The sequence below is a fragment of the Bombus vosnesenskii genome, unplaced genomic scaffold, assembly GCF_011952255.1.
Source record: "Bombus vosnesenskii isolate JDL3184/JDL3185 unplaced genomic scaffold, Bvos_JDL3184-5_v1.1 scf7180000016263, whole genome shotgun sequence".
Taxonomy (NCBI): Eukaryota; Metazoa; Arthropoda; class Insecta; order Hymenoptera; family Apidae; genus Bombus; species Bombus vosnesenskii.
This window is the reverse complement of record NW_022884332.1, coordinates 1687579-1709951: the sequence shown is the minus strand read 5'-3', so window position 1 is coordinate 1709951 and position 22373 is coordinate 1687579. Positions and strand designations below refer to the sequence as shown.

At 31.4% G+C, this 22373-nt stretch overlaps 4 protein-coding genes across 9 annotated transcripts; 1 reads left to right on the top strand and 3 right to left on the bottom strand.

Moving 5' to 3' along the window:
- The first annotated feature begins 406 nt into the window (after window positions 1–406).
- LOC117242127 (DNA polymerase epsilon subunit 3) lies at window positions 407–4873 on the top strand. 2 transcript variants are annotated; one of them, XM_033508550.1, is made up of 2 exons: window positions 407–572; window positions 4328–4873. In XM_033508550.1, exon 2 carries the CDS (start codon window positions 4350–4352, stop codon window positions 4737–4739), a length of 390 nt encoding a protein of 129 aa, XP_033364441.1. In that variant the 5' UTR covers window positions 407–572; window positions 4328–4349; the 3' UTR covers window positions 4740–4873. The 2 variants fall into 2 exon arrangements, with proteins under 2 accessions (XP_033364441.1, XP_033364440.1); XM_033508549.1 differs by lacking the exon at window positions 407–572 and adding an exon at window positions 3870–4172 and having other exon boundaries at window positions 4328–4872.
- LOC117242123 (gamma-soluble NSF attachment protein-like) lies at window positions 737–3296 on the bottom strand. Its single transcript, XM_033508543.1, has 8 exons — window positions 2993–3296; window positions 2748–2815; window positions 2586–2670; window positions 2456–2473; window positions 2177–2384; window positions 1855–2103; window positions 1534–1776; window positions 737–1414 (listed from the first exon to the last, which is right to left on the bottom strand). The coding sequence occupies exons 1-8, from the start codon at window positions 3040–3042 to the stop codon at window positions 1274–1276; spliced, it is 1062 nt and encodes a 353-aa protein (XP_033364434.1). The 5' UTR covers window positions 3043–3296; the 3' UTR covers window positions 737–1273.
- A 636-nt stretch (window positions 4874–5509) lies between the features above and the next one.
- Window positions 5510–9382, bottom strand: LOC117242119 (E3 ubiquitin-protein ligase LRSAM1-like). 2 transcript variants are annotated; one of them, XM_033508533.1, is made up of 13 exons: window positions 9181–9382; window positions 8618–8860; window positions 8134–8544; window positions 8025–8054; window positions 7657–7758; window positions 7475–7583; window positions 7187–7348; window positions 7009–7108; window positions 6697–6940; window positions 6485–6610; window positions 6219–6413; window positions 5940–6143; window positions 5510–5857 (listed from the first exon to the last, which is right to left on the bottom strand). In XM_033508533.1, the coding sequence occupies exons 1-13, from the start codon at window positions 9250–9252 to the stop codon at window positions 5732–5734; spliced, it is 2124 nt and encodes a 707-aa protein (XP_033364424.1). In that variant the 5' UTR covers window positions 9253–9382; the 3' UTR covers window positions 5510–5731. The 2 variants fall into 2 exon arrangements, with proteins under 2 accessions (XP_033364424.1, XP_033364425.1); XM_033508534.1 differs by lacking the exon at window positions 8025–8054.
- A 358-nt stretch (window positions 9383–9740) lies between these two features.
- Window positions 9741–21229, bottom strand: LOC117242118. 4 transcript variants are annotated; one of them, XM_033508531.1, is made up of 9 exons: window positions 20722–21229; window positions 20346–20564; window positions 18252–18845; window positions 17187–18101; window positions 16551–16887; window positions 12503–12830; window positions 10889–11012; window positions 10647–10821; window positions 9741–10400 (listed from the first exon to the last, which is right to left on the bottom strand). In XM_033508531.1, exons 2-9 carry the CDS (start codon window positions 20529–20531, stop codon window positions 10369–10371), a joined length of 2691 nt encoding a protein of 896 aa, XP_033364422.1. In that variant the 5' UTR covers window positions 20532–20564; window positions 20722–21229; the 3' UTR covers window positions 9741–10368. The 4 variants fall into 4 exon arrangements, with proteins under 4 accessions (XP_033364422.1, XP_033364421.1, XP_033364419.1 ...); XM_033508530.1 differs by having other exon boundaries at window positions 10655–10815; XM_033508529.1 differs by having other exon boundaries at window positions 10340–10400; window positions 10655–10821.
- Between the last annotated feature and the right edge of the window lie 1144 nt (window positions 21230–22373).

Genomic DNA, 22373 nt, shown 5'->3' with positions numbered 1-22373 from the left:
GCTTGCGCAGACTTGTTTCGCGCTAATTTTTTGAAAATATTGTGTTGTATAAACTTGACATTTGTTGTTATATTTGAATTCAATTTTAGTTTCAGCACAATATGAGATTTATTATAATTTGTTTGTAATTACATAATAAATTGTGCAATTTTAGTTTTTAATTTGTTACAGAAATAAGTTGAGAAAATTGTACATACTATATTTCTAAAGTAACTTGAATTAGCGAAACAAGTGAAAAAAAATGCGTGAATTTCCAACTATAAAATTTTAATACATTAAAGACTATCGTTTTGTTTAGTTAATAATATAAATAATTTTTTTACTATGTATTTATATATGAAACACTTTTAGATAATCACGTATATGTAAGTTTCTTTTTAATTTGTCTATCCTTAGTGATTTATGTTTTTGAGTAGTTGATGCGTCATTTCGCGGCAATCTTTCAAAACCGACAAGTCAAAAGTTGTATTTAAAATTTTGTGAATAAGTGAAAAGTATTGTGTTAAAATCTCTTATCTTTTTGAGGACATGCCATAGAAAAAGATAGTCTGTGATTTTGGAAGACAAAATTTGTGAGTATACATGTATAGAGAGTTCAATTTATTCATAACCTCATTTCTTTTAACTTGTACGCAATATCAAGAGAATCAACACGTATTTAAGCGTTCGCAGTAACAATTTATTTTTCTATATATATTTTTACAGTTCGTAAACATGAAATTAGATTATTAAAATATATTTGTGTTTATACATCTTTATTGACAAGATCTGCAATCATCGGAATATATTCTACAAGAACAAAAAAAATATAATACTTATGAAGCATTTCTTAAAGATTATATTCTTAAACATTGTTATATTCAACATAAATGCATATATATTACATATTTACTTCTTGTCATAGGATTCCTTGCAGCATGTATAAGGAATTATATCTAAGATATTTTATGTAACTGTTATTTTAAATAAGAAACATTTCCTTCTAAACAATGTATTTCCGAAAGTATTTTTAAGAATATTTTTCGAAATATTTTTTACTAAAGTTTTACTAACCATTAAATAATGCTTAGTAAAAGTGCATTAAAGAATTTAACAAGATTTAAGATTTGTGTGTGTGTGTGTGTTGTGTATGATTAGTATTCCTGTAAAGAATATTTTTAGGCATTAAATATATATATATATCTAGATTAACACAATATAATATCTTTTACAAAATAAAATTTGTTTATACTTCAAGATATAAATAGTTAACCTTAATAATAATAATATGCAATCAACATAATCCTTCATATTCTTCGTCATCTTCTTCTTCATTTCCTTTGTTTTTCGAAGGTGCTGCTTGTGCCTCTTCTTTCTCAATAGTATCTTCAGATGACGTTGTGGTAGTATCTTTAGATTCTTTAATACTCATGTTCTGAAGTGATATAAGTGATATAAATTGAAGAAAATTTTTATAAGTCTTTTTACATGTTGTTTTATTATATAATTATATTATATATATAGTTTTATTAAATAAACAAATTTATTGCTTACTTGAACTTCACTAGTAGTTTCTTCCACCAATTTTGAGGCATTAGGAGATGTATATGATTCTGCTGCATTTGCTCTTACTCCTGGAGGAGGTATTGCATATTGTTGCTGTGGTAGAGGTATACTTCTAGCGAGTTTAGCATATTCAACATCCATGTGTTTAATGAAAGGATTATTTAATGCTGCTCTTGCAGCATCTGCATCTTCATTATCATATGCTTGTAGTAACATTTCTAATGTATTAACCTGATGATAAGTAAGAACAAATGAAGATAAATGTAATGTTTTTAGTTACAAAGTCTTAAATTTTTAAATGGTTCAAACCTCAGGAGCTTCACAGTAGTTTCCCCATTCTTTGAAAGCTTTCTCAGCTGCTACCTGATCAGCTCGAGCTAACTGTACTAACACTAATGCTACTGTTAATCTACCAACAGAGGGTGCATGATCTATCTGTTGATGCATTCCAATTTCTCTCCGAATTGCATCTGCTGCTTCATCATACATTTGTAGTTTTACTAATAATCTTGCCACTTTGCTCATGTATTCTGCAGCCTGACGTGGACTATCTTCAGCCTTCATTGAAAAGTACATATTATATGACTTTCAATAACATTATCACTAATTACAAAAGTAAATTATATCTAACCATAACAATATTAGCAGCTCGTTTAAATAATTCCAGTGCTTCCTGTGGTTGAGTGGCCTCTATCATTTTGCCTGCTTTATCAAGTACAGCTGCACCTGCGTCAGGTGACCCATGCATTTGATACAAAGAACAAGCACTATGTGCTAGTTTTGGTGCTTCTGCAAGATTTCCCATTTCTTTGCAAATTAATACAGCATGTTCAATACTCCTACAATTGAATATATTATAGCAAATGATAATATTTCTCATAATATATTATTAAGGATCTAAAGAACTTACTTTGCAGCATGAAACCATCTTTTGTAGAATTAATGTTAAAGAATAAAATTGCTTCTAAATTGTATAAAAGAAACTTAAAATCATACTCTATCCCAATATATATAGAAACTGTATCAATTTAAAAGGATACGATCTATTTTCTTTATAACAATCAGCAGCTTTCATTAAGCATTCTTTACATTGTTGATAAGATTTCGCTATTTTAAAGCAAGTTGCTAAAATAAATAACAGAAAACATGATTATTAATTGTGTGATATTGTTATGTCAATGATTTCTATGTATATATTTTACCTGCACTTGTATATTCGTCGGCCGCAACTTCGAAATCAGGTCTCCATTTTAACAGTGATGTTTTTAAGCTATAACATAGATTTCCCGTATTTGAATAAGTGGATCAATAAAAATGAAATTATTTTTACACTATGAAAAAGTACGTATTATCGATTTCATGCAAAAAAAATTGACGAAAGTCAGATTAATTGTTGGCATAATTACTCGCAATTCTGCATTGACAGTATCTTTTATATTAACAATACCTTTTCTCAGCTTGTCGTATATGAGCATTTCCTTCTTCGATTTTTGACATTTTTCTCCGAATGGTGCCTTGTTTCGATTTTCGTTGTAGTTGGTGATTGCAGTGATGAAACTGTCAGTTTCGGAATTAATTTTGGTACCGAATGGCTCTTGTCAAACCACCGTACAGACGACAGATTCTCCGCTTTATACAAACCACGGACTACGGACCACGATACATGCGACATACGACCGTGATACGAACTAAATATTGTTAGACTAGTTTGTCAGTTCAGGGTTGTTAGTTGCTACTTACTAGATCGAGGGAAAAAAGGGAGAAGATCTAATGGTACTGGTGAAAGTAGTATAATTAGTGGACTAGTGACGTTGTGACTCATACTGTAGACAAATGGAGGTGGGGAAACGAATAATAATTGTCATTGGACGAAATTCATATCACGTGACACATGCGAAATAGCTGTAGGGTGCCAGTGGAGGTAATGTAACGTCATGTTATCTCTCGTGAGGGATTTTATCTGGCAACTAAACTGTATATGTCATTCTACGATTGTATGTGACAAAATTTTGGGAGCTATTGGAGTCTTACCATTTTCATATCATTTCCAACTTTATCAATACCATGATTGAAAATTATAGCGAAAACATTATTATTTGAAACATTTGTTTACAAAGATTTTTTATCAATATGGTTTTATATTTATAAAATAAAATATACGTGACTGTTATATTTTAATAACTATTATCTTTGGTAAAAATTGGTGAAACCTCACACAGCATAGATCATTTTTCTTTTAACGTAACATTCAAATAAATAATACTATATGTGCTTGTAACTTTCGAAATTGCGCCATTTATTTTATATAGATGGCGGTGTGAATTTTAATCTTGACCTGATGTTTGTGTTATACACTACTCCACCACGTACTCATACCACTTGAGAACAGAAGCATGATTGTTAACATTATTTATTTAAATCTAATAGTACAAATGTTGGAAAATTTCATATGTCTGTGACATCTTATCCTTCTTTTCCTTATATGTGTTATTTTCAATATTCATTTTGAATATATGTGCAATTGACACATTGGCGGGAAATAAGAAGAAACTGTGTTTTATTCCGATATAATTTCAGTATAAGTTTATTAAAAGATAACTTGATTGTGGTAACATCTTTAAAACAAGGTAATTTAATTCGTAATTTTTATTGTATTTTATTTAATATTTTTCATTCATACTGCATCATAACCTTAAAGCATAACGTAGTATATTATAAACAATTAAGATTTTTATCTTTTTTAATATTCTACTACACCCCCCAAAATATTATGTTTATATAGAATATTTAAATAAAAACATCAGATGGCAGAAAGGCTTGAAGATCTTAATTTACCAAATGCAGTTGTAACAAGAATTATAAAAGAAGCATTACCAGAAGGAGTTACAATTGCTAAAGATGCTAGAACTGCAGTGGCAAAAGCATCTTCAATTTTTATATTGTATTTGACATCATCTGCAAATATAATAGCTAAGAAAGGAAATCGTAAAACAATAAGCGGTCAGGATGTTATTCAAGCAATGAATGATATTGAGTTTGAGCAGTTTGTTGACCCACTGCAAGAATCATTAGAGAATTTCCGTAAAGCACAAAAAGAAAAAAAAGATGCAACGTCTAAAAAAAAACAACAGAAAAAGGATGAAGATGATATTATAGAAGAGGAGGATGGAGGAAGAGAAGTTATGGTTTTTTGATATGTATTAAGCAAATAAGTTATGATAAAAATAAGTATATATTTTACACAATTATTGTATAAGTCTACCAAACATGTTAAATGTTTCTATTTATTATTCTATAATAAAAGGTAAAATATATTAGTATAAAAAATTGTTAATTCAAATTTCCTTCAAATTTTCTAAAACTTCAAAACAAATTGTCTTTTTTAACGTTTTTTATTCATGACTTTTTAAGCTTAACAATATTTGTTTAAAGAGCATATATACATTGGTAAAATGTCAATATTTTATTAATGAATGCTTTTAAGATACTGCACTTAAGAAATGAGATTTTATAAAAAAGTTTTCTTATATAAATTATCATTTATAAAAGCTTGTTTATTATTTTTGGTATTTTTGCATTATTAACTCTCAACCACCATAATAGATTAAAATTATGATTTTCACAGTACTCGTAAGGCTATTGTATGTACAAATATGTCAGTGTTGATTTTATATAAAAGTTGACATTTGTAGTCAAGTGTTAATAAATGCAACTCATTCTATTTCTTTATTTTCAAATATTTAAAATATTTTCTTATTTTTATTGTAGATAATGATAAAAAAGTTAGATAATTTTAATCTGTCTTAAATATAATTATTATACATGATCTATATGATGATATTATATCAAACAGTTCATATACATAACTGAATTTTGTTGCCTAAAATTCTATTTCAATAATAATCGTAATTTAACAAAAAACTAAAACTATAACATTAGAGTAACTTACTAACTGGAAGAGATATATATTAAAAAAAATTTATTGGATAAATTTTATAGCTTTATGAGATATTATTTTTTGTAGATGGAAATATTTAAAGTATTACATACGTATTATATATAATACGTATTATATACGTTATTACATTCTTCCATATAAAATTTTAGATAGTAATTTGTTGATATACTTTTAAATTAATAAACAAATAATATCTAAATGGAAATGTTTACAAAAAATATTCAAATTTTAAGGCTTTACAATGTGAATTTTATGATCTATCACACTTCTACACATTGGACAATTTGACGAAATCATATTTGCACAACCTGAACAGCAACAAAGGTGCCCACATGGTAGAAAAATTACTTCACACTATAAGAAAAATGAAATCATAAAAATTATATTGTGAATTTTATTGCGAAAATTTTTTAAATAGAATAAACATTTTGCTTACTTGTAAATCAAGGCAAATTACACATTCGGCAGTATTGATGCTCTGAGTATCATTGTATTCTTGATAATTAGAACTTGTACAAGCTTCTTCTGATGGTGCAGAAGGTATTATGGGTGTTCTAAATTCGTTGAGTTTTAATTCTGCCAAGTAATTTTCAACTGCAAGTTTTATAGCAGTGCGATCATTTTCACAGTGTATTCCAATCTAGAATATGAAATGTGTTATAACTTGTGAATTGAATGATAACGAATGGTAAAAATGAATTAATACTTCACATACAGCTTTCAATTGTTCATCACTAAGATCTGGAAGTAATGATGGCAAAGAAGCTAGAAATGGCAAACAATGTAATGCACCCGCTATTGCAACATGTCGCACTAACGTTGGCTCTAACATTTCTAATAAACCCTGAGGACGTGTTTCCATTAAAGACTGATATTGCATTAACCAAAATTGACTTTGTCTTCTAGAATTCTTAAAAGATAGAATAATAATTTTATAGAAATTATAATAAGAAAAACAATAACATATAAACCTATACTTACAGTAATACAACGTTGTTGTTCTATGCTATTAATTGTTTCCAGAAGCTGATCTCTTCTGCTTTTCTGCTGTTCTAATAAGTTCATTAGAATAGCACTCAAGGCTACTCTTTTTTCAGCTATTTCATTCTATTTAATAAAATAATAAAATATCTTCATAGTATAGAAATCTAAGTGTATGTAAAAAAAATTAAATAGTTATGAATACTACATACAAGTTGCTGGTTAATTTCTAATTTTCGCCTCTCTAGTTCAATGTTCGTAAGTGCAGCTAATTGCGATTGTACCAAATTGACTTGTTGCACGATACTCCAACAACGTGCATCGCTACGTTCTAATAGTGCTGCAACAGCAGCCTTTTGCAAAACTTCATCTTGTCTTAATGTGTCAATTAAATCTTGTCTTTTTTCCGCTTGATCTTGCATTATTTGTGCTAAATGATCATTATTCCTTACTTCTCTGAAATATTTATTAAACGTTAAACATATTTTTACTTTTATGTAAAATATTATTAGTATGTTACTAACAGTGTGAGTAAAGATTGTGCAGCACAATCTCTATATTTACTATGTTCTTCTAACTTTCTAGTTCTGTGAAGTTCTTCTTCAAGTAATTTCTCCATAGAAACTATTAAAATCATATACATAAATATAAGATTACAATTATATAATTAGTTACATATTGTTCTAAATATTTAATACTAACGAAGAGTATCCTTTGTACGGAACATAAATTGTTCTGTATGACAAGAAGATAATAGTTGCATTTCTTCTTGTTTTTCCTTTTCTAATAATTCAGCTTGAGTTTGCCTTTCTTCTTCGCTGTTTCTTAAAAATTCTTTAATAACATTATCTGCTTCTTTTTCAGCTAAAGGAAATTATTGATACGTTAGCAGTTGTAATTTTGAAAAACAATTTTTTTCAATTTCATTAAGAGATACTTCTTTATATTTTTGAATAAAATAAATATAATACAGAAATATTTTATCTATACCATTATAAATATAAGAAAGTAAGCGTGCTCTGTTAGAATCTCTTTCTTGTTGTACTTTTTGTAATTCGTATTGTAACTGAGTTTGCTGTAAAGCAAGATCTTGCAAAAGCTAGAAATAGAGATATTTTAATGCAATATATTAAAAGCATTAATTGTAAACAAGTAATTCTAATTCTAGTTACCTTCTTTCTGTGTTTTTTTAACATTGTCTGCATCTCCATTTCATATTCTTGTTGTTGCTTGATGTTCTTTTCAACTTCTAATAATGCATTTTGGCGATGCTCCTGCAAGACAAAATAAATCTTCAAATTGCAAATTATTTTTTTTATTTACTAAAATATTATAGAAACAGCTGCTTCAAAATAATCAGAATTAAAAATAAGCAGAATCAAGCATAGTTTAGAAATATTACAATACAAACATATAAATTTTTACTTTTATGAACATATAATAAGTATTTCATAAATAAAAATTAAGTCTCACAATAAACAGTAGCAAATGTGCAAGATATATTTGAAAGCATACTAAAATAAAAGAAGCATCCACATGCCTTCATTTTTTCTAGCTTCTGTAATGCAGCCTAAAAGTAAAAATCAAAACATTTAAGACACGCTGTGTAAGTGCAACATCAAAGTTCATAATCCTACATTATATAATACCTGTACATCATTATTTTTATTCTGATATACCCCTTGCATATCTTCAAAACTTATATTTCTTGATATATCTGTTTCAGAATCAGGCTCTTCTGGTGAATATTTAATGCCACTTTCATTTGCTAGAAATGCTATAATTACTTTTGTGCCTCCATTTAAAATATCTTGAGGTGGATACAATAAGTTTAACCCATCAATATTTAACTCTGCTAATTGTTGTGCATAACCCAAAGATTTAGGGAGTTTATGAAGTTTATTATGACTAATATCTAACATGCTAAGCTGCTTTAAATTTCCCATTGCTTCTGGCAATTGTTTCAATTTGTTTTTTGCCACATTCAAAATGTTTAATTTACTTAAATGTACTATTTCGTTTGGCAGTTTTCGAATATTGTTGTCTTGTAAATAGAGTTCCTGGAATATATACAATTAAAAAATAATTTAGAAATCTCAAATAATTTCATTTATTCAACTTCAATAATAATACCTTGAGAGAAGCAAGACACATTATGTCTGATGGTAAATGAGTAAATTCATTATCCCGAATATCTAATACAACGAGTAATGATAAATCGCTTAAGGCACCTCCACCCGAAAGTGAAGTCAGCTTGTTACTATACATCCATAGCACCTTCTTTCTGAATACTCTACACAATGAATAAATACCAGAGGGTACATGTTTTAAAGCACATTCAGACACATCGAATATTGGTTCTGGGTTTTCTCTAGCCTATTAAATAATAATAACATCCGTGATATAATTAACAATATTTTAGTTAAATATTAAATATTATTAATATTTTGTTCTTATTATTAGAAGAAATTGAACATTTTTCATTAATGAAATAACTAAATCAATATTAAATAAACAAGAAGTATATTAAATTCTAGTGGTTTTCTTATTTGTATGTGTCATTGAAAAATAATAGCATATTAGAAACAATATAATATTATATTATATTAGGATCATCATGTATATATCAAAAGTTAGCTACAGAATCAAGGTTACTTATTATATGAAATGATTAACCTTCATTCATTATGACATACCAGGTATAACTTGTGTTCTAGTCGTGCTTTGTAATCGACATTAACCTTGCTCCCAAGCGGTAGAGACATCATTAATCGTATATGTCATGACAATAAATGAACATTACGAGTGCAGGTCATCCTGCTATTGGTTTCCCTTCAACCACCCACATGTGATTTCGCGTACATACTTTATAAAACGCTAACTGATTTTGTCAATTTGACAGTTGTGTGGTAAAACGCATAAAACAGTAACGTACCTTAATATTTTAAGTCCCTAGAAATATGCAAGATTAGTTAAAAAAAATATATATTTTTCATTGATGTCGTTATTAATTAAATTTTGATTGGTTTATTTTCATCAGAATAGCAGAAAAATATGCGATTTTTATTATCATTAGAAGTGAAGTTGCAGATATTTACGAATTTTATTTTTTACGTGTTTATGAAGATGATTACACGAAAAATATGTTACTGTACAACGATTTAAGTACTTTATTGATTTATATATTATTATATAAAGGAACAAATTATAAATATGGTACAAAACATTCAATACAGGAGTCCAAAAATTAACTTCGTTTTAAATGATTAAGATAATTTATCTATACATTTTATTGAGCTATACATTTTCATACAAAGAAACAAGTTATAAATATTATACAAAATAATCAACTTTGTTTTGAGTTTGTGAGTTCTTATGTATTTTAATTCCTATAATAATCAATAGCAGTGACGTGACTTTTTACTATATTTGTAATCTTTAACTTCGCTTCATAAATCTCTTTTTTTCATCTTAATTTATTTCCTGAAACACTGTTGTGTATTTATATATATCAATAAATACTCTAAAAAATAGGCAGTTGATATGCATATACATCTAAAATTCAACAGAACCAATTCAAACATTTTATTTGTTAGATAGGTGAATATCTCTCGTAAATTTACAAGATGTAATTTAATTACACTTTGTTCGACTCGTATCTAAACTCTAAAAATACAGTATATTATCAACTACGAGGTCAGATCGCTATACGATTTTGATCGTCTTGTTTTAACGTGTATCAATGCTACTTTTTTTAGATCCATGTTTTAGATAAAAATAATAAATAGTTAGGCGATTTCATACAAAAGTACTACAACAGTTTATAAAAAAAGAATCTTGCCATCGATGATGCTGTTACAAATTTTGTGAAACTTTTTTCTGTCTTAATCGATATTCCGTTGGTGTAAGCATACCCCTGAAAAATAATTTCTTTCTTAATAAAATTAATTAATTTATTCTAATTACAATAATTCCGTGCACAATGTTTAAAAGAAATCTAGGCCGATACCAGAAATTAATTAAATCATTGTAATTATCTGTGTACAATATTTTAAGCAAACACAAATCGATGCCAAAACATCAAACTATTATTATAATATTATATTTTTAATATTACAGCACGTAGAAGAACATTTTATTTACATTATTTAAAATTGTACACATTCAAACCTTAAAACCGTATCAAAAGAAACGCAAACGCCTTTGTCGCACATTTTCTTATAAAGATGCCAACATTCTTTCTCTTTATTGGTTTGAAAGTGTGGTTCCGTAGACATAGATTGCACATGTTGAAGAGTTTCCTTTGGAGGTGGTGTGAGTGCAGATTTTACCTGCAACTTTTATAAATTGCTTCTTAATAATTAAAAATAAGTCCATTTTAACGCAGTGAAATATTTGCCTTACATTCGCGGTGGAATTATTTATGGGTGTATTAATTTGTCGCGCGGGAATCTCCATTTTCTGTGGGATTAACCTCGGCGACTCGTGCATTTTTATTTTTAGAGATGTCGTTTGTCTCTCCATTCCACTGTAAAACAATTTATTCTAATGTATGTTGCTCTGTGACAGACATGACCCATCTTTTTAGGTAATGGTGAAATTATATTAGGAATAATAAATTTATTCACTTTTAAAGAAAAACATCAAGTGTTATTACTTTCGTATAAAATGGGAAAGTTATTCATTTCAACCAAAGCGCAAAGATGTTTATAACGTCTTTATTAGGATGAATTTTTATCATTTGGTAAGTACTATGTACTCTAAAAGTTACTATCTACTCTAAAATTAACTTTTTTTGTTTTACCCTGTATAATCAAAGAGTAACTTATCTATTCTATTTCTCCATAAATTTACGAGTACACTTTTTATATATTGCTCGAGATACATTCTTTACACGATTTTCGTAATATTCATCGAAATATATATATGTATAAGCTAGTGAGAAACTTATTACGAACGTACTTATTACTCAACCCGATAGAAAGATCGTGAAAGGAAGGAAGGAAACAGATATTAAAGTGAAATGTACGTCTGTTGGATATTTTAGCAAACTCATCGAGAAATCTATCGTTCACGTGATTTTGTTACCCTCGAATAAAGGGGAAACGTATTATAAGAACTATTAATACAGCTCGTTCGCTATCCTTTCTGTATCGATTATGGTAGGCCTCTTATCGTTCCATTTCTCTCTTTCATCGATATCGTATAAATTCTCAAATGATCGGAATCGTGCCGCGATGTTCAAGCATTGTCGGAATAAAAATTGCTATCGTATCAGATGTCGCGATTAAATTCCCCTCATGAATGCATGTCACAATAAAATTGGGTAAAGAAATATGTCGTTACAAATCATTTTCTTGTTACGTAAACTTGACACACTTATATAATATAATAATAATACTTGTTACATTTTTGAAAATTCTTCGTTTCTTGTTTAAAAAACTTTTGTTACATTATCTAATATATTGGATATGCAAAAGCGTGCTGATGATATCGAATATGCAATAATATGCAAAAACTTTTTAATTGCATAGCACGTGTGATAAGATAAGCGAGTATATTCGTGCGATTTATTTTCGTTCTCCTTAAAATGTAGCCAATTCCTTAGTAATGAGAAAACGAGTCTGATAACGTTCGAAGACGAATACTCGTTATTTCATTAATTGAAAACCTTTTTCCTTGATGAAAGCTATAATCGCGTAAATTATATGTACATGCATGTAAACATATAAAATAAATCATAATTATGAAAAAGAGATAGGTTAAAGAATTTTAGGGGTTGTTGCGATATATCCTTTTACAGATTCAGATATTTTATTAAACTTTGTTCATCGAACCAGGCAATTTTTTAACAAAAAATTTTGTCATATCTGTGATATTTAGCAAATTGCATGTACGTATTTCATTTAAAAAACTATCGACCTAATTTTACACGATACAGTTTATACGATTTGTATTATGCTCTTCGCCAAGGTGCTATTAAAGAATCATGAAATTCTATTTGTTTTTTATACTCACGATCGTGATGGCGTGCTACGAGTTTTTAGTAATTTCCGTTTTTTATCGTGTAGATCACCAATAGGCACGGCCAGGCATCTCTTTTCACGATCAGTCAACGGGACGTCGAGCGGTTCCTCGACGTCGTGAATCAATGCCAGAATAGGCAGAGCTAACCCGCCGGTAACGTCCGTTCTCCAGGACATTGTTTCCTCGCTCGACGAAGTCGTTCCGTTTCCACGTTGTTTAACGATCGCCAGCCTCGGTTGTGTCGTTTTTTTCTCCTCCCCCGACGACAGTTGCTGCTCTTTCGATGAAGCATCCTCGTCGAAGGAATTCTGAAAGGAAACTGAGCAACGACTTCGATTTTGTTGATGATCTCATTCTTGATGATACGAAAATTTTGCAGATTTCATCTAGTTTAAACACACATGTAAATAATATCTAAGCTATTTTGAAAGAGACCTATATAAAAAGTTTCTATTTATTTTTATTCTGTTTCTAAAGATATTTAAAATATTTCAAATGCTATTTAAACTAGCCGTTTAAGCTAGCATCGAGGCAACGTTAATGTTTAAATACCTATACATACAGAAGATAGTTTTCTAATTTTATTCGAATAAATCGAAACTATATTTGTTCACGAACGACAATAGTCACGATATGTTCGTAATGATTGTATTTATTTAATCGATTCCATTTGAATAAATTCGTTCGATCGCGTTTTTATTTGGCTACTGCCAAGATTTTCTCGTCTGTTCAATTTAATCAAGGTAATATCGAGCCGAATTTTATAGTCACGATAAGTATGTTTACCAAGTAACCTGATTTAATGGGCTGGTATTCGCAACACTTTGCCGTTTACCGAAAACTGGGCCAAACGATATCTCGTGTCATCGATTCGGTTTTACAGAGACTAAATGAGCTATCCAATATTTTTCCACGAATCGTATTCCATCTCTATTTTTTTCCTTCATGCCGTTTCGTTACCAATCGTCTTTTACCAACTCCACGACGATATATTCCGGTTTCAAAGACGATTGGAAGAAGAAAATTGCGAAAGACTTTAAAACATTTTTATTGCTCAATTTTTTTCGTAATAAAAAATTATATATTACATGTAGAAGAAATATAAAAAATTCCTTTATATTTCAATTTATTTTCTTATTGCTGGTCCAAATGTTCTTCGAACTTCTCTTTCTTCTTCTCACCAAATTTTGATTTTATCTACCCAAATGCGTTATTTATAATATATATCTGTATATATCATATATTATATATTAAACTATAATATATATATATATATATAGAATTATTGAGTTGGCAACTAAGTGATTGCGTATTTTGTCAATACCATCTAATGACAAAATCCGCAATCACTTAGTTGCCAACCCAATAGACCAATGGAATTAAACCAATACGAATGGGTAATTAAAAAAACCAAAAGTAATTGGTAATTACGTTTCTGTCTCGATAAAGGTAAACATAATGTCATGGAAAGCATTTGCATATTTAGCATTTAAGTAATTGTTAAGTAATTATTATTTAAGTAATTATATAAGTAAAAGCATTTAGTAATTATAAAAATAAAAATTATAATACTAGTCATTTTAATTGGTTCGATAAGCGTCTTCTATCGTTGACGTTTTGATTCATCGACACTTCTCACGATCTTCGAAAGCGTATACATACTTTACGAATAATCGTTCTTAGAAGTTTCATCGTTAAATCGCATCGGCGTTTACCCTGACCGAACAGCCATCGATAGAAGTGCAATTATTAAAACCCGATTACGTGGCGAGTTTCAATGGAATATTTCGCTTCAGGGTCAGTGGCGTAATAGAGAAGAAGTTTGGTCGATTTAACGTGTTCGATCCTCTTATTGTCTTCACGGGTTTCATGTCGTTGCACGATAGAAGTTCCCTTTAATTAGCGACGATATACGTATTAAAGGAACCAAGTCAAGTGCTAGAACGATTCGAGAGCGAAACGTACCCTAAGGAATTTCTAACCTCTGCTCGTACCTTAAATTTCTTGCAAGAAGAATTTCCCGTGATAAGAGATTAAGGGTAATGTATGTGCAAGCTGCAAACAATCGGTATGCAAACGTAGAAGATTTGGTAAATTTCGTTTACGTAAAAGTGAACTTTCACAAATCAATTGAAGTACGTTAGTATTCTTCTAGTGTGTTAAAGGCATGTTAAAGTTTTAAGCTTCACGTAAAACGATTAAGAATTTGAAATAAGTATAAAAATATTTTATATATATATATATAACATAAATAAATCCGTAGGATATTGATATTTCATGTTGCGTTATTACTATTCGTTCGTTCGATATGTATTTTATGTACGGTGTGTGGATACTATACGTGGATAATACAGCGTGGTGAATTCTATACGTAGAATTTCTTTGTAATTTTCAAAGTGCTGTTCATCGTGGATTAACTTTGAGAGAATTTATTATTTTAGACACGTTGGTCGTTTCTTTTCTTTACAGTCGAGTAATTTGTAGTAATAAAAAAGTATCCTCGTCAAATTCGTCCGACGTTTCAACGAATAACCTATGATACGAAGACACGTTCGATTTATCTTCGAATGAAAATTGATCGTTTCTACGAAAGTAAACATTGACATGAGATCCGTGACTTCATAATTTGATTAGACATCATTTCTTTGCGATATGGTTGCAAATACACTCGTGTCAGTGGTATAATATAACGAATGCTTTGTTTAAAAAAAGACAATGAAACGTATTGTACAAATATATTAAAGATGCTTCAAGAAGAGTATCTTTCTCTTCTGTGGAAAAGTATGTACAGGCACGAGCGTTCGTTCTTTTCGTTACGAGCTCTTCAATTTTTTTACGAACGAAAAAATGAAATTTTATTGCAACACGTTCTTTTCAAAACGGTATCGTTCGATCATATACGAGACTGGGAATCTTCCGTGTGAGGGAACCTTTAAAAGTTTGCGGAAGATCTCGTAGAGATTCGTGCGGATAATGAACAAACAGTTAACAACGCGTTCTTTCGTACGTGTTCTTTTCTTTGTACTTGAAGACAGGACCGGTAAACGAAGATGGACATTTCGAAATAATTCGCGGCATGCGCAGCTCGCGTGTCTTACGTCGCTTCTAATTAACTCGTTCAATTATCATTCCACGGTCGTCCTTACACGCGCACGTGTGTTATTAAATTCTTGCACGATATTCCTTCGCGAACACGAGGATATTGTCATTCGCAACTTGTCTCAACGCGTTAATCTAATCGTGCTTAACACAATGTGGGTGATCTCATAAAGTTTAGATAAATGTTGAAGAAACAGTTAAGCTACGTTGTATCGATAAACTTATGTTTTATTAGTTGATATAGTGATATATATATATATATATATATATATATATATATATATATATGATATACGAGTTATGTATAAAATGTTGCGGAATAACGAAGTGGCAAAAGAAAATGTCTTTTTCGTCTTTCTACAAGATCTTTTGATATCGTTACTGATAACTAGATTGCGAATTTACAAGCAGAAATTTCTTTCGTATACCAAGCATTGTAAACCTCTACTTTGTATATTTTCGCGTGCTACGCGCATTCTATGTATTTTTACAATTTTAAATTTCCCATAAATCCATTAAAAATTTATAATCCAGCGATGACATTGAAATCAAAGATATTTTGTTGCCAATGATATTAGGATCAAAGATATCTCGATACACTTTTGTCGTAAATCTTCTATCATAAGGAAGATAACATTTGTCAGTAAATTAAAATGCAAAGCTCTAACTATCTAAAAACTGGAAGAGATGATTTTAAAATTAAAAAGATCCGTTAAAAGATAAGACAGGCTTCTTATATATGCGTATGTGTATTTCTACAAAGTCTACGAGTGATCTACGGCAAAGCAGCTACCGAAGAAATAAAATTCTGAACTAGAAGATAAACTCGACTTATGAAATTGTCCACAGCGAGACAAGTAGCCTCGAGTGATCGATTAATTTCGAGCAAACCATTTTTTTTTTTTTTTTAACTAAAAAGCGTTCAATGTTCGCTATCTACCTGATTTGATAGATTTGCCTGTGCTACTCAAAGCCGAATTAATCGAAGTTTTAATAATTGATGTAGTAGGTAGTTTGCTGCGTAGCTCGTCGATCAACTTATCGTCCCTGGGTGAATTCTCGGTATCGCTATCGCTGTCTGCAGAGCTAACAAGGGATACCATTGTAACGATGTCCATCGTTCTGGAGTCGATCGAATTCCTTACACGGCCAGCCGATTTATTCCGTGATTTTCCATCTTCTTCGTGTTTCGAGTTGCTTCCTCCCCAAAATCGTCTTTTCGCGCTTCTGGATCGCCTCTTCGATGGCGCCGATCTCACCGCTCGATTTGACGATATCTAACGTGTTAATTACGTAATTCGTATTAATCGTATAAGAAAGAAACTTCGAGAGCATCGAACAAGATACTTAATAATAAATCAAGTATCTTGAACGATCGCATCCACGTAAGATAGAAGAAATATTACAAAAATTTCGCAAATGGAATGGTTTTCATGATGAAGATAAAATGTTTTTCTAATTTTTATCACCTCCGTTTTGCCTCTCTTTTATCGCAATGATGTCACGTTTCGTGGAAAGTACCACGGCGTGTCGCTTAGAAAAAGCTGTGTATTTGAGAAAAGAAAATAAAATATACCTTCGTCAAAGTCATATCTATTTTTCCTATCGCGTTATCTTTACACTCCACATCTTGCTCGCCCTGATTCTTGTTCTTCCCCGATGAATCAATCACTATGTTAATCTGAACGCGATTATTCCCCGAAGTTGATTCGAAACGTCGCTGCGGAGGCGCAGAACAGGTCCTTCTCGATTTTCCATCGATCTTCTGGTTTTCCATCGTCTTCCTCGAAGGTGGATTCCTCTCGTTCACCGAGCTGCATCTCACTTCCGACGAATTTCTCGAAAACGTAGCTTTGTCGATCGTAGAACTATCTTTGTCCTCGGTTACGGTGCTAGTCGATGGAGTCTTTTTAATCAAATTAAATCGATCCGCCTCGTTTGTTCTCTGGATCGTCGTTGTCTTATCGTCTACCGAAGCGTCTCTGCTTTCGATCGTCGCTTTAACCCGCGCGTTTTTCTCACTTACGCGAATCAATTTACTATTTGCAGCTATCTTTGGCGTTACGTTCTTCTCGCTGACTAAATCGCAGCGAAACTCGATCAGGTTTTCCTCCGACGCGCCCCTTTTGTTCGTAACGTTCTCTTTGCTCTGTACGATCGCTCCGGATGAAGTATCTTTCTCCGTAGCGGTACGATCATCGATCGACGATTTGTGCGGTACGTTTTTATCCGACATAGAATTCCATCTGAACTCCGTTGACGATCTAATTGGGTCGAGGAAGGCTCGGTTGGTACCGCTATGAAAGCTCGCACGCTTTTGTTTCGCCGATGAAAAATCCTCCTTCGACGCTTTCGCAACTGCCAGGGTCGAGTTTTCGATTTTGATCGACGGCAACGTTGTGTTTGCAACGCGATAATGCGAACAGTCGATGCTTACCGACGACTTTTTCTTCGTATTGGTATCGTCGATGTTCGAGTCCCTCGATGTTTCCTTGAAATAGAAAATAATCCCAATAGAGGAAAAAACGAGGGAATAATTGCTTGAAACAAGATAATCCACTTGTATCGTATTAGTATATGAATAATATTTTTTGTCTATCAGCTTTACAAAACCTAGATCTACGATAATATCCAATTATACCTCGTTCAATTGTTCCTTTTCTACGTCAGCCTCTTCTCGTTCCATATTCTTCATATTTACAGAGACCTTGCTTTCTTCTAGAACCTGCTTCGTTTCAGTGGAGGATTGTAGAGACAGAAGCGACAATTCTCTGTCGCTTTTCCTTGAAGTAATCGTATCGTCGTTCTCTGATAAAAGTCTCGTTAATTTGTTAGTAATAAGTTCCTCCTCTTCTTTTTCTTCTTTCTCGTCCGGCATTTTAAAGTCGTTAAGAGGTATTTCGATTTTAGCCTCGTTGTTTTCTCGTATAGGAGATGATGGGACAGTGGTCGTAGTATGATTGGACATTTCAGACTCGCATCTTTCATCCACGGTTTCACGGGCAAGAAAAATGTTAATGTTGGCTTTATTTTTCTCGCGATTTTTCCAAGCAAGCCTCAGCCTCTCGGCCAGTTCTAATCTCGAATAAAGGATCGTTGGTTTGTCCATTCCCGCGAAATCCCTTGACCTTCGGGTGGTCGATTTGGATCGTCCAGGAATTTGACGAGCCACCACTTCAACTTGCCCAAGTTCTTCGTCATTCTTTTGGCGGTTTTCCTTCCAGGCAACGCGAACCTGAAATTCGTTGGCCACTATCATAGAATTAATTCTCAGTTAGTATCATTGGGTCGTAGACGATCTATGACGGTTTGAACCGAGTTACCTAATATCGAAATGCATCGTTTTAATTTATAACTTTGTATTTTAAAAAGACGTATAGACCATCAATGATGTTTGTTAGAATTTCAAGTATAAATTAATATCGCGTCTACTCCAAAGTTAAATAATTCCACTCAAATCTAATTCGATATATAGTCATTGGGACTACGGGTATTTATGTACCTATGGAAAATGTAAAGACGAAAGAATGCTCAATTTTGTAGAACGTATAAAAATATCCAAATTATGCAAATTATACATGCGTGTAATATATAGAATAGAGATATTCAAAGTAAAGTATACTTTATAATATCTAATAGGTAAAACAAATTTCTATGTGAATATTCATATTTCTTTAGTATCCAAATATTCTCTTATATCCAAAATATTCTTTTATATCCAAAGTAAAGTGTACTTTGTAATTTCTAATAGGTAAAACAAATTTCTATGTGAGTATTCATATTTCTTTAGTATCCAAATATTCTCTTATATTCAAAGTATTCTTTTACATCCAAAGTAAAGTACACTTTGTAATTTATAATAGGTACAACAACTTTCCATGTAAGAATTCATATTTCTTTAGTATCCAAATATTCTCTTATATCCAAAGTAAAGTGTACTTTGTAATTTCTAATAGGTAAAACAAATTTCTATGTGAGTATTCATATTTCTTTAGTATCCAAATATTCTCTTATATCAAAAATATTTTTTTATATCCAAAGTAAAGTGTACTTTGTAATTTATAATAGGTACAACAACTTTCCATGTAAGAATTCATATTTCTTTAGTATCCAAATATTCTCTTATATCCAAAATATTCTTTTATATCCAAAGTAAAGTGTACTTTGTAATTTCTAATAGGTAAAACAAATTTCTATGTGAGTATTCATATTTCTTTAGTATCCAAATATTCTCTTATATCCAAAGTATTCTTTTACATCCAAAATAAAATATACTTTGTAATCTCCAATAGGTAAAACAACTTTCTATGTAAGAATTCATATTTCTTTAGTATCTAAATATTCATTTTTACTCAAAGCATTCTTTTACATCCAAAGTAAAGTATACTTTGTAATTTTTAATAGGTAAAACAAATTTCCATGTAAGAATTCATATTTCTTTAGTATCCAAATATTCTCTTATATCCAAAGTATTCTTTTACATCCAAAGTATTCTTTTACATCCAAAGTAAAGTATACTTTGTAATTTCTAATAGGTAAAACAAATTCCTATGTGAGTATTCATATTTCTTTAGTCGTATCCATAAAAATATACATTTGTATAAAAGTTCACGGTCTAGTGCTCATCTACAATTTAACGGTACCAGTCGTACAGTATAAAAAATATAATAAATACAATATGTCAAATATAAAAATAACAAATAACAAGAAATATCGTCAAAGAAATCGAGGATACCTTAGGTCTCTCAGAGCCGGATTTACCGCTCGTTCCACGCTTGCCACGTGCGAAGGGACTCGCGCAGATTTCCAACGATTTGTCATCCTCCGCGGATCTTTGTCGTCTAATTTGTTGACGACGAGGCGCAGGTGGTTGCAAGGACAATTGTCTGATCGGTCTGATCGGTTTTTCGGACCCTGACATTCCGATGCTGGCAATCGCCTCTGAGGCTACATTCTACGATAACTTTACATTAGCTTTCTACCATATACCAAACAAAAAAAAAAAAAAAAATAAACTAACGAAGCAATCGTATTAAATATTATCAACGTTATCGATAATTTTAAAACATACATTCGAAGCATAATAAATCGGTTAGTAAATCGCTACTCACTCGACCCGTTTACGATTCATACGAAAGATCGAAACGTAAGCGCGATGGATGAACTTCCATCGTGGTGGCGGCGCGAGCAAACGCCGACTGACTAACTTCATCCATTGCCCTCTGACACGATCGTTCACCACCACTGCCATTTCACCGATTTACCTTCGTGTTACCTGCCTACCACCAGCAATCGGTGCCCGTGTACACCCACAGAGTCACTAACACGTTGTCGTTTCCACCCGCTTGCCAGTGAAGGGGTGGTTGAACGATGTATTGCTCCGTTTAATTCGAACGACGCCCGACACTACCACACCTATACTTTAATCACAGCCACACTGTGTTAGGGAGGAATGTTAGGGTGGTCGAACTCGCTCACGTACGCTAACTCGACATGCATTGCCCTCTGATTCGCGATCAGTGGCGTAACGCGAGACGCTCAACACCCCGATGATAGCGATGGTTGCGCTTTTTCAATTATTTGTTTTATTTTGTTTCAGAGAAATACTCGATTTTGAGAGTTTAGAAGTTCTTTTGGGGAGGGGGGGGGGGAGGTTTAGAGACGTTTGCTTTTAATTGATATCTTTGCTGCCTTGGCTGGACAAAACGTCCTACCCATTCATTTTGAAATACTTGAGAAAAACGAAGTCTGTTTGCCTATTGGCGTCTTTGTTTTTCTTCGTAGAATTAAAAATAATTGGATAACTTTATTTGAAAGGTGGAAAGCACGGTGTATATCCTTTCTTTACATCGTATCTTTTTTCCCACTGAAACGCTTATCTCGTGAATAATGGTAACGATAATAAATATATCAACGTATTTCGTAAATAAAAAAATACCAAATAGGTGGTCGTTTTAATTAAATTTTTGTCGATGAGAAATACGATTTATTATCTTAGAATCAAACAATATAATTCAAACTTGATTCAAATACGATTGTTCGATATCGTTTACGACTCGCGACTTTACGACTTGTAGTTGAAATTTAAACTAATTGTAAGTGTGTGACTGTACGTGCTTAAATTCTGTTGTCTCAATCGCTTAATAATATAAATAGTATGTTTAACTATATACGGCCCTTTCTAATTAAATTACAGGAATTTTTTTTTAACTAATCATAGACTATTTTTAGAATAATACACAATTTAACAATAAAAACACTCTGATTAGATTTATATCTCTTCCAATATTCCTTACGAAGCACCATTCCCATAATTCGAATCTCAAAATATCGAACAACGTTTCTTCCAAGATGAGCGTTCAGAAACTTGTATTTCACAATCACGTTCTCCGTTAACCATTCGATGGTGTGTAACGAAACGATTAATTGACGATAGACAATTTAGAAAATAACTATTTCCTTATCGTCAAAGCTTTTTGCACTCCTTTCAATCATTTCTGGGAAATGAATGATCGTAGAGAAGCTGGCTTCTCCACGCCAGGTTCCTCACCTGCTGTAAACTTTCGAAAAATTCTACAAAATTCTGGAACACTTGCCGAAATTCCTATTGTGTTATACGATCGATCTTTGTAACAAACGTTTCGAAGGAATTTTTCAGAAAAAGTAGAAGTTCGTTTCGAGAAAATTCGCGAGCGAAATCTCTTTTAGGGTGCGAATGATTCGCGTTGTTTCGTTAACCGAGGATTGATAATTGTATCACGTA